General features: G+C 35.5%; 1 protein-coding gene across 13 annotated transcripts in view; it reads left to right on the forward strand.

The window, feature by feature from the left end:
• Positions 1 to 12,602, forward strand: part of LOC135107953 (slowpoke-binding protein-like) — a 99,346-nt gene extending 86,744 nt beyond the window's left edge. For 3 of the 13 annotated variants that reach the window (XM_064018413.1, XM_064018412.1, XM_064018425.1), the window contains 5 exons: positions 1,770 to 1,787; positions 3,193 to 3,263; positions 3,907 to 3,981; positions 7,695 to 7,887; positions 10,904 to 12,602. In XM_064018413.1, coding sequence (XP_063874483.1) covers positions 1,770 to 1,787; positions 3,193 to 3,263; positions 3,907 to 3,981; positions 7,695 to 7,887; positions 10,904 to 11,176 — 630 coding nt within the window. In that variant the 3' untranslated portion in view covers positions 11,177 to 12,602. The other 10 variants (XM_064018422.1, XM_064018424.1, XM_064018423.1 and 7 more) reach the window with 10 other exon arrangements.
• Positions 12,603 to 12,829: the final 227 nt, after the last annotated feature.

Raw genomic sequence — 12,829 nt, forward strand, 5'->3', positions numbered from 1 at the left:
CATGGGGCTGGTTAAGAGGAATGACACATAACTTATTTCAGAAAAATGATAGTTCAGAAAGGAAAGAGCTTCTCACAAGAATTTTTTCAGATTTCATCACTCAAAAACATTTTTAATAACATGTTACAAAGACTCATATTTCATGACACAAGAATATTATTATTATAAGTATTTTATAAAAATCCCTGTAAGGGCATCAGGGGAAAATCATAAAACTGATATAGGCCCAAGCAGGGTCTCCCAGTGACCAAAACATGGATGTAAAAAAAATTAAAGAAGGAAAATGTAAAATAAAAGGTAAAATATTGCCCGAAACACTCAATTTCACCAAATCTTATTTCTGAAACTGTGGAAACTTGTGAACAGACATGTGATGATATCAATGTGCTTTGCGTATACTTAGGTAAACTATATGTATTTTAGTCTCAAAATCCTGAAAGTCTATGAACACTAAGGATTGTAAAAATTAAGAATTGGCTCACATAATGTAATGAGTACTTAACACATGTGCACTTTGTGTATTTACTTTTGTAATTTACTAGTAAAGTAACTCTTATCAATAAACACACATGCACAGTAATGCAAAACAAAACAGTCACATACATCTAGATATTATTTGTACATGTTTAGCTTTCCATGGACTTTGTATGAGAAATAATGCTGCTTCTTAATGCCTAAATCTAAAGACAAGATAACATGATTCTTGTTAAACATTTTCTTGACAGTTTTTCTTAAACTGTGACTACATATGAGCACAGTGCAGTACTGTACACTGCTCATCTGTTTGATTTTACTTTACTTTTCTTCTAAATAACTTTTAGGTTTAACATTACAAGACATCCATTTCAGATGCAATAGGTAGATTAATCAACATTTCAAACTTTACATGCAGTATTACATATTAAAATCAACTTTAAATATTGGTAATATTCTCTTTTATGTGTGTAGGATAGATTTTAATTACAATATTTCATATACTCATAAGTTACCTTTACTTAGATCTGAACATTAATGTAAAGAGGAATGTCCCTTACTTTTATACCAGTTTTGAAGTTGATTTAGCTTCAAGTATGCACATGTTCTTAACTTACATATACAATATATATATCAGCTTGTAAGGCAACTTTCCAGTTCACTGAAAATCCCTCAGAAGAAGAGATCATTGTTTATACAGAAGCTAAGTGCTGCCCTTAAGCTGCTGATGAATCAAGTCATATCTTATACTTTTAAAGTCATTTTGTTGCCTGCCCATGGATGATCACTTTGTGTTGTTCTGTGAAGATGACATGCATTTATAACTGTTGTGTTTTATTTTGTTTTCAGATATTTTATCCCACCTTCATAATCCTAACAAGCCTCTGCTTAATATCTTTTTCCCCTGAACAAGTTCAATAGGTGTATAGCAAAATCACTTCAAAATTACGTAATTTTCCTACAAAATTCATCATCTCACATAACCAGGCACCATACAAGCTGGCATATACAATATATTGTATTGCAGACTTCTCATTATTGTGCATGATAATGATCCTGATCTTCCTTGTAATGCCTGTCATTATCAGTCCTTGAAAATACTGTCTTATGTCCTCTTATGTCCAGACCTCCCTAATAGACAGATTTTATCAGTAAACCAAACTTCTCTAATTTAGCTGATGTATTGTTTAAGTTTAGTATACATTCCCTGTATTTTGTTTACTTAACCACTCTCAGGGTTTTGTTCCATTGTTTCATAAAATCCTGATTTGGAAAATTATTGTTTTCTCTTAAAGCTTACAGTGGCTTTGATGGTAAAGTCTTGCTTTCATTTACATCAGTTTGCTTGACCATAAATAAGAAAATAGTTTCAGAACTAAAATTCATTTCACTGTTTTGAAATATATGTTTTACAAATGCATAAATAGTTTCCAAACTGCTGTAAATTCAGTTATTCTTATTGTTGTTTCTTTTGTTTCTTAATCTTTCCTTTGAGTAACACAAGGTGAGTGTTTCTCTGTAGTGTTCTGAGTTAGATGTAGTATTTTCATTGCTAACACTTGTAGACACCTGTGTACTATTTGTACATCACTTGATGTTGCTCTTAAAATAGCACTGTATTTTTGCATTAGTTTTGTAGCTCATGTGGCAAATATCTTTTCATTATTTATTGTATTATATTTTCTTAGAACTTTTTTCTCCTTGAACACATCCATAAAGAATATAGAAAAAAATTTTGTAAAAGAATTTAAATGATTTTTTGATGGTAGACTCCAATACTGGTATTCAAATGTATATTAGTGTAGAATTGTTCCAAATTTCATGAAATATACATATTTTATAATTGTTATCTCAAATATGTCACTGGGACAAAAAAAAAAAAATGGATGAGAACAGTTCTGGTAGCAAATGTTTTATAGCATTACATGGAGCTTTGTTATAGTTTGTTTAATACATCTGTTTATAGGAATTGTATTGTATGTAGCTTTTCCTTGAGATAAATGAAAAGTATTGAGTCTATTTTACAGTAAAATTACAGACATCCTCTTATTTTACAGCATCTTTAAAATTAACATGCTCTGTTCTGATGAAAAAAAAAATGATCTATTTCACTGCATGATATAATTAGTAGAAATTTGTAAATAACTGATGTTGCTTCAAGGTTCATCAGGGAACTCCCTCAAAGAATTCTCCAAGGATTTCTTGTGTTTTTGTTCATAAAGAAAGAGTGCATAATTTTTCCAGCAATAAGATTTTATTCTCTGGTACATATAAATGGAAACCAATATTAAATATGCAACTTTGTTGCCCAGTAAATTGCACTGGAAGAAACTTGCCAGGCCTTTCCCTTGCTGTCTTGCAGCTTTCAGTTGCAATTACAGATTGCAATTAACTTTTTGTAAGAGCTGTTGTGAGATGAGCAGATGACTGTACAAGAGATTTGAAAAGTATCATTATTTAATAGACTTGCTTAAGTGTGAAAGATACCTATGTCTTTTTGCCAGTGATCTAGTACATGATGAAATTCTTTTATGTGAATCATATTCTACTGTTTTGCAATACATGTTACTTGCACCAGAAAAGATGTAGCAGCACTCCCACTAAGGGAACCAGTTTGATACACTCACACCATGTATGTTGATATGATGCAATATTGAAGTTTTACTCTTTGCTGATATGTAATGCAAAGTTTTCTTCACCCTCTCCCCACAGTCACAGTTCCAGATTCGGTACTCACCAATGATAAGGAACATCCTCAAGGAAGTTAGAAGATTCCAAAAACAGAGAAGGTGGGTGTTCTAAAATAGACTCTTCATCTTCCTGCATTTTCAACATATTCTATTTTATTAATTTTCTCAATATGATAAGATCACTAAGTTGGATCTCTTTTAGTTAAAATACTCCTTCCTCATAAGATCATACTAAGCCTGAGGAAATGCCAAGCAACACACTCCTCTTGGTGATAATGATGACTAGTGTGATATGAATTTTTTCCAGGAAATAAATTGTTACAAATATGATCCTTCTCCATCACCATTGCAAATTGTTCTTCTTAATCTTTCCCAGTCACAGAAACACTATATTTTTTCTAATATTTTCTTTTACTGTCAGCTACTAGCTCCTCTCAGCCAAAATCAATACACTACTGACATACTACAGAGTACTTAAAGAAGAGTGAGCCATATTTGCTTTTTCATTGTGTTTCTGGTGACAAACAGGTTCTCCTCTCTGCTGTTGACACAATAACAGATGTATTTCATTGTTTTCAATCCCATAAGATCCAGCTTGGGGAATTACTGTATGGAATTCTTACTTTATAATTTTACATATTAGTTTGAATACATGATTTATTATTTTACATAAATAACAGTCCAAACAATAAGAAAGAGTAGGTTGTGTGATTGCCTCTCCTTAGTGACATTTTTCAATTAGTGTTCAGCGGCGGACTCGCTCACTAAGCCGTGGGGACACTTTTGAAGGCGATGAGTACTACCGCCGGGATCCAAGGTACTGACACTCTTGTAATCTGTGCTGAGTCCCTGGAAGTAACATCCTCCACCTGTAGCATCATACCTCCCCAGTATTGAGCATTGGCCAGATAATTCTACACCATCTTAAGTAATGGTGATGTAAATGGCATTCCAGTAGACTGAACCATTTTGAGATTAGAGTAGAACATGACTCAAATTGCATACGTGATTAATAATATATTGGTTATACACTCTCAAGGATAAAATTTACTTATTTGTTTTTTACAGTTATTCCCAACACTGTTGCCATTTACACATGATACCACTACACCATTCTGAGATTTCCTGAAAACTGCAATTGCATAAGTAAATCACTATGTATATAAGTGAAAACAGATGAAAACTCCTAAACAATATGTGAACTGTTATTTAACTTGCACTGTAACTTTTTTCCTTTTTAAGCAGAATCACATGCTTCACTGCTTTATTTATTTATTTATTTATTTATTATTATTTTTTTTTTATGAGTGCATAAAGTGTATTGTATAGATTTCATGCAGTAGTATTGTACTGACCAACATTGCTTGAGACAAGTTATTATCCCCTTATGAGGCTTAAAGTTGATCAGCACATTGATCAAAAAAATGAAAACGCTGCCACCGATAACAAAACTAAAACCAAACAATTTTTGTTTAATTGTCAACCACAACTGCTTCCAGCTTAACAGGTTCTGTTAGTTAGAATGGGGTAAAGATTGATTACCAAAATATAATTTAATGTAATGGCATTATAAATTATTGATTATCACACCAGAATAATAACAATATGTGGTTAGCCTTAACCTACCCCCTAATTACCCCTATCACACCACACTCACTCCCAATAACAACCTCTGCACCACCACCAACATTCACCCGTCAACCACTTGCACTCGTCTCATTCATTCATCCCATCCAGAAATGGGGCTCTCGTGATCCACACCACCCCGCTGAGCCCGCTATTTTCACGAAGAGCGGGCCCGTACACTTATGAGTCGCTCATTCACTATTGAGGGGGCACCGACTCGTCTCATTTCTCCACATCGTCCCAACGGTACGGCTATTGTGGAGGGGGAACAGCTTTTCACCCTTTTGACAACAGCACACTGAAGCAAGTTGGACACTCAAGGGGTTTGTGAGCGTGAGCCCATCACTGCGTGTCACTCCCTGATTCTACACTGAGGCGGCCATCACTGCATTCCACACCATGGACCCTGATAATAACAGAATAATCCTTATAATACCTTCACACACAACCCAATACATTCCTTTCATCTCCCCCACAAGTGTCACTTTCACTCGATACCTCGTTCCGAGGGGTAAGGTCCATGATAATCCAGTGGTGTAAATGCAGGTCAGCAAGGCATGGTGGTGTTGATAGCTCAACTGTTCTAGGTAGAGTGATTTCCTTTGCCCACTCACTCAACTACAGCTCTTCTCTATGAGTCAAATGAACCCCTTAACAGACACACGTTACCCTCTCACCACAGTTCATTCATTCTCCCCGCATTCACACCACAGCTTATAATATAATACTCCAACATATATTATACAACATCAGCTTTTTTAGGTTTTTCCCTATGAAAAATTGTACATCAATCAAGCAAGTATTCTTGCTACCAGCTCACTGTGCTGGCTTGATGATACTGCTTCGTTGACTGGACAAGTGGATAGAGAAGTTTGTGATTGTTCTCACATTATGTGGGGGTTTTTGCTGGTTGTTGATTACTATATGTACATATCAGTACAGTATTATCATAATCAACAAGGTTAATCTGAGGTGCTATGTGCAAAAAAAATATTCCTACCCATTGGGTATTTGGAAGAAAATTTAGCAACTAGAGACCCCTCCAAAAGGTAATATTTCCAGTTTATCCCAATCTTCACATATTTCTCACAGTTGATACATTTCCTAAGGTGAAACTGATCGTGAGAGTGCAGCAGACATCAGCTAATGAGGTTATCTGTTTAATTTGATGAACCATGACTCTGCTCTCAGCTTGTGTTAAATAAGAATTAAGAGCCCCCTTCAATTGGTAGGAAAGTTTTGGAAAACCTGAGAGAAGTTAGGAATGGGAGGTTGAGGGAGAAGAGAGGGCAGAGCATTTGAACAGAAACAATGGAGACTATTCTCCTTTTGCTGCCTCTGAAAGATTTTCAGTGAAGGCATCAGAATGGATTAGGTTAGATTAGGTTAAGTATATACAAATGTTGCAGCAGAAATCTATATGAATAGTGATGCTAACAAAGTTTTTGCACATATGAAATGCAAAGAGCTAGTATATTTTTTTGTTGTGAATTTGGCCATATCTTGCTAATTTTGAGTACATGCATTATGTATTGTTGGATGTACATTTAGATGTGAAAAATTGGTTAATTTCGTAATGAATTTATAATAATTTCATTTCTTTACATACAAAACTAAACACAAGATAAATTTAGCATTTAATCTATTAAAAATCCAGAGGAATGTTATTCCATCGTTACAATCTATGTTGCTTTGTGTGACATTACTTGAAAAACTTTGCATCATCTTCCATCTAAATATACTATTGTGGAAGGCCTTTATTTTGATGTTTTATGCTTAGGGATTCAGTCTTTATTTGAACACAAAGTACACATTTCTTTTAATTTTATGTTGTTGATGAAACTGAACCTATGAAGGTTGGCTGACCTGTGTTGTCCCGGTAGGTATGAGGGTGAGGGGGAAGAGGATGACTCGCACCAACAGGTAACACTTACTGCCACCTTGTACATGAAGTTTTAGGCAAGGCTTACATTACATGCATTCCACCCACAACTTGGCATTCAAGCTTACTCTCCTCTCAATATTTTTTCCTTGCTTTTCTATTTTCCAGGTTATCTTGTGCAGCTGGTGTCATTAGTCCTGATAGCGCTTGACACTTGGAAAGATTAACACGTGAAGGTTGCCTGTGACAGTTAGAAGGCTAATGTTTCTGCTAAATGTTATTTATTGGGGAGCAAAGTGACATTCTCCCCTTTATTATATGGAATTGTGGTACTATTGTACTCATACAGCTGTACTAAATATATTAGTTGATTATTTGTAAGTCCAAAAGTTGCACTGTATCAGTAGACCACTTTTAGCATCAGTATGTTCACCCTTAAATATCATGAACTTAGAATCCCCCTGACTAAAACCTTACTGACTACAGATCCACTCTTTCCCTGCCATTCATTATTGAGTGTGAAGTAGGAGAGCCAGCGTAGGATCAATGTAGTCAAGAATTTATAAGTGGCACTATTCATAAATGTGTAATGATATAACAGATGTAGATTAAGTGCTGTAAGCTACAACCTTGTAAAATACTGTAGCCAAAATGTAGTGTTGATACAGATTTCACATGTACATGTGTTGTGAATCTAAATCTCAAGAGGTGATCTAGGAGAGCCACATATCATATTTTTATGCAAATTATGTATACAAGTATACAATATAATAGAGTAAATAACTGTGCATAAAAAATGTTTACATGCTCTTGCCTTAGATATTTATTTTGGAAATTTTGTTGATATTAAACTTATTACGTATATTCATTAGCACACGCATGGTATATTGTTTTGTATTATTTTTGTATCATATGATTTTTTTGGGGGGTCAAAAATTCATAATATAATCAACAAAACACCTCCATCACCAGCCCACCACACACATATGTGGTGCAGGTGTAATGTTGTGTTGCTATTTCAGGCGTGGAAAGCGTGGGGGCGGCACAGCCTCGGGCGGTGAGGGGGGAGGAGACACTCCCACCAGCAGTGAGGCCTCAGCTGGGGGAGCTGGGGTGGGGGAGGACAGTGTGCCCCCCTCCTCAGCCTACAACACTCCCTCGGCCTCCCTAGCTGCCCTCTCCTCCCCAACTTCTGACGTCACCCCGTCCCCTGAGGTAAGGAAGCAGGCGCCCCGCAGGGCAGTGCACTGGGGGGCAGATGGGACACTGCCATGCAAGGGAGCATTGTTCTTGTGTAGCTTAGGGTTTATATTGTAAAATTGTGTTGATATCATGAACTTAAACTACCACTACATTGCTTGACAAGTGATATGATTGTAAAAGATCGACGGTAAAACCTTGCTCCAGTTCATTAATTGCTGTCTGGGAATCTGTAATAGTTGAAGTCAAAGAATGGTCACATACCAATAACTGGCAATTTAGTTTGCTGCACCTCATGCTGAACAACAAATGAAAATTAAATAGCAAGGAAGATGTCATGTACTTCTCTCTTTATTAGAATCACAATAGATACAATACTAATTATTATTATTATTATTATTATTATTATTATTATTATTATTATTATTATTATTATTATTATTATTATTGTTGTTGTTGTTGTTGTTGTTGTTAATTTGTTATATATATATATATATATATATATATATATATATATATATATATATATATATATATATATATATATATATATATATATATATATATATATATATATATATATATAATATGAGGCTCAGGTAGTGAAATCTAGAGGGGCATTAGCTTGCATCAACTATTCTCTTATCTGTTTTTTCTTGCTCTCTAGTTTTGAACCCTAGCAGTCTGAAGGTTCATTACTGAGACTTCAGTTTATGGAAGCTTAGAATATTCTAGTTGTACATCTTTGAGACCAAATTTGAGTCCAGTATTGTGGTGACACAGTCCTTACACTCCTCAGCTAAGATTGGCACTACCAGTAGCTGCTTAGCTAAATGAACTTGTGCAAATACAGCTTGGCCTTTATGGAGCTCCATTGACTCTGCTAGTTATTTCAGTGTTCTGTGAAAAGTATATGGAGTCTGTCACCTACATGGGCATAGCTGTTTGTGTAACTTAGGAGCTGAGACATAATCATTGGCTTTTAGCTATGGTTGATTTATCTCTCCTCTAATTACACACTGTAATCCAGCTGTCTGAGTTTCTGTCATATGCATGGTCTACTTTAAGAAGCTGAAACAGAGAAAGAGTTGAATTTTCAGACTCTCAGTTGGACAGTTTAGCTATTGAATCAGCTATCAGAATCAGATGGCGGCTAAAATAATGTTGTAAATAATCAGCTAAAGGTGACATTACTATGATCTTCTCAATGGCTTTAGGTATAGCCAAATCACCATGACATCAGCTAAGAGGTCAGCAAACCATGCAGTGTGAACAGAGTTGCTCAGAAGTGAGCATGTATGATGCTCTGTCTATCACTAGCTAGGAATGTTCCTGCTTTAAAGTTGCTCAACATATTATGCAAGTAGTATAAAGAAAGACATGATGAATCTATGACTTGTTTTGCTCATGATAACCAATCCACTTTAGTATAAAGTCTGGTAAGGTTTTATTGTGTAGTGAATCTTCCTGAAGCATATAGATATATACATATATTGATTACATATGCTTATTTACTGGTGTTTCATTAATATGAATTAAAGTAAATTAGTGATTTCAAATTCCTTGAGTTATTAATAAAATGTAAATGTATGCAAATGACAAAATTCAGTGAGACTGTTCAAAAAACAGACATGGAACACCAAGGAATGTCACACTGTGTCCCTCACACTGGCACCAGCTAGTGCTCCAAGCCGGCAGTGGTGCTGCGCCACGGAATGTGCATTTTTACCCTGTTTTTTGTAAATGTGTATGTAGATATTTTTGAACATACATGTTAATTGCATTTTGTGTGCTGGTGCTGTACAAATAAGATTTTTGCTCATTGTATATATGATGAATTTTTGGTGTTTATCTGCCAAGTGTGCCAAACCTAAAGCCTTCTACATCTCTTGTATGCACACACACACACACACACACACACACACATACATACATACATTCATTGCTTGTTATTACTCACACATTATTATTTTATGTCTTGGCTTTTCCACTTACACATAATTACATCTTAATACCTTTTTTTTTCTTTTTAACCTCTTCTTACTTATTTTACACTTTTACTTATTTTTCTCCTTCAGTTGTGTTTCCTTTGTGCTTGCCTTTGACTGTCAGCACCTAAAGTGGCATGAAATGATGTAATGACATGAGTATCTGTTTATGCCTAGCATCTAATTGTACTCCATCTGCCGGCTTCTTTTTTTCTAGTCATGAAGGTATACGTGAATATAATTAATATGAGTAAAAAATATTTGATAAAAGATAAAATAGTATGGATCAGGACAGCATGGGTCACCTTTCAGCAATCCAGCATCAATGAGACATGAGGAATGCTGGGTGGCTTGTATTGAGCTGCCACAGAACATGTTAAGTGGTTAAGTGGAGTTCCCTAGTGGAGTAATAAAAGTTGCACTACACTTGTCTCCACTTAGCACATTGTAACTCTGGTTGTGTCTGAATTCATGTCTTTGTTTCTGTATCTTTATGTTTCTGTCTCCCTCACACACACACACACACACACACACACACACACACACACACACACACACACACACACACACACACACACACACACACACACACACACACACACACACACACACACACACACACACACACACACACACACACACACACACACACACACACACACACACACACACTTTCCTTTCTAATGTAATGAATGCACTGAGCAAATGTATTTATTTTTAAGAGAAGAGATAGAAACTCACATAATAATGGTCCCTCTTGAATGTTTTTGCATTTGTATATAGAAAGTAAAAGGCTCAAACTAAGTACTTTATTTCATTTATTCATAACGTAAAAGAACACTGTCCTATTCTCACAGGTATTCAGTGTCCTCTAAGTTGATCAGTAATAAGTACATCCTCCACGTAGATTGGCTAGTCTCATGTTACATTTTCTTAACACAGTTATTGAGTAACAGTGTGAGTAAGTGTATGTCTGCAGTGCAACTCACCCCCACCCCACCAGTTGTGCTTGTTGCTGGTAGCTTGACCACATATCTTTGCAGCACCCCACACACCGCCTGCTGGAGGTGCCCTCGCCTCAGCACCCCACCTCCACCTCCAACGTCTGTCAGGATGTGTTCCACACTCCGCCACACACGCCGCCCACCCCTCAGAACCACCCAATCAGAAATAACCATATCAGCCAGGCCCACAACGACCGCCCACTAACAACGACTCGATATCCGCCCAAAGACTCACGCAGCTCCCAGTGGCCAAACACAAATCATCTGACCCAGAATGGCCATGCAGGCAAGCGTGGCCAGCCATGGACGTGACCCAGTAGTAGTAGTGCTGGTGTGACTCTCCTGTCTGATGCACTAGCTGCTGCACCCATCCCATGGCTCCCTCTATAGTAGTGTTGTTCTTAATTTGAATATTTTCATTTCTCATCCCTTTATTATTGAAGAAAAAAGAAGAGTAATTTCTCATTTTTCAGGCCATTCGCTAAAAAGTGGATAACTTCTCCAGTGATTCATGCACCTGTGATGCAATTTGAACAACTGCCAAAGTGCAAAGGTGCAGGACGTGTGCCACGTGATTCCCATAGTCTGTAGTGAGAATCATATATAAATCAGAACAGAAGTGACTGTGAGAGGCTGGAGCACCCACAGGGCTGAACCAGTGTCTGACTTGACAGCCCCATGTCTGGCTGCAGCCCAACACAAGGACATGGCAAGGACCACATGGATGCCGTGATGTAACCATGAAATCAGTTGGTGCAGTGATGTGCACCACCACTCTGAGGCAGCAGTGGTGATGTGAACAGTTTTGTTTGAGTGAACACAGTTAAGCACAGGAATGTTTTGTTCCGAATTAAGAAAGTTTTCATATAAAAATCTAATCACATTAATGCAATAATATTAAAGTGTTTCATGTATGTATATGTATATAAATATATTTCATTATGCTATGATTTTATAAAGCATGCCACCATTTTATATCCTGCAGCAGATATTTTGCTGTGCATATCTACTGGAATTACTGACCTAATGCCATTGTAGGTCTTGAGTTTTTGTACAAGAATTTATCACTCTAATCTGATATTTTCCTCTGCATAAATCTGTCAATTAAGGATGTGTTTTTGTCATGAAATGTGTGAGGTAACATTTAATCACTCATTGCTTGTATCTACTTTGCTCCTTTTCTGTACAAGTTTGTGTATTATCAGCTGGAACTCCAGACACAAAACTGAAAATACTGGAATAAGAAGTCATCACTGAATATATACACACTAAAAGAAATAAGTAAATTTAAATACTGTATATAACATGTAAACAGAATTAGCTTAAAAACTGAATCAAATCTTTTTCCTGTAATATGAATTTGATCAGCTGAAAGCAATTGATCAAATGTGCTCGAAGTACTGTACTGTACAAGCAGGAAGAGATGAGTAATTGAAATTAACTGACAAGATTCACACCATAATTTTAATCTCAAGATCAGATAAATCTCTCAGCATGACTTTCTTTGGCATATATCATAATTAAAGTAACTTTTAGATGTTGTTCTTTATAAAGGAGGAACTAGCAAAATGATCTTTTATTGGTTATATGGAATAATAAACAAGCCAAAGGTTGTTGGAAGCCTAAAACTGCATGACTTTCTTGCAGTTCATAACATATACATTTTTACCATTTATGAAAAATTTCCAATATTGTAAATATTCACACATTTATTAAAAGTATATCTATATTTTGATCACCATTTTGTATATATGTTTCCTTATATATATATATATATATATATATATATATATATATATATATATATATATATATATATATATATATATATATATATATATATATATATATATTATATTCTGTATATGCCTGTAATTTACTTTAATAAGCTTCATGTATATGATCTCAAGGATATATTTTTAAAGAAATTGTTGACATAAATGCTGAAAAATGTGATACAGTTAA

The sequence above is a fragment of the Scylla paramamosain genome, chromosome 16, assembly GCF_035594125.1.
Source record: "Scylla paramamosain isolate STU-SP2022 chromosome 16, ASM3559412v1, whole genome shotgun sequence".
NCBI classification, from domain to species: domain Eukaryota; kingdom Metazoa; phylum Arthropoda; class Malacostraca; order Decapoda; family Portunidae; genus Scylla; species Scylla paramamosain.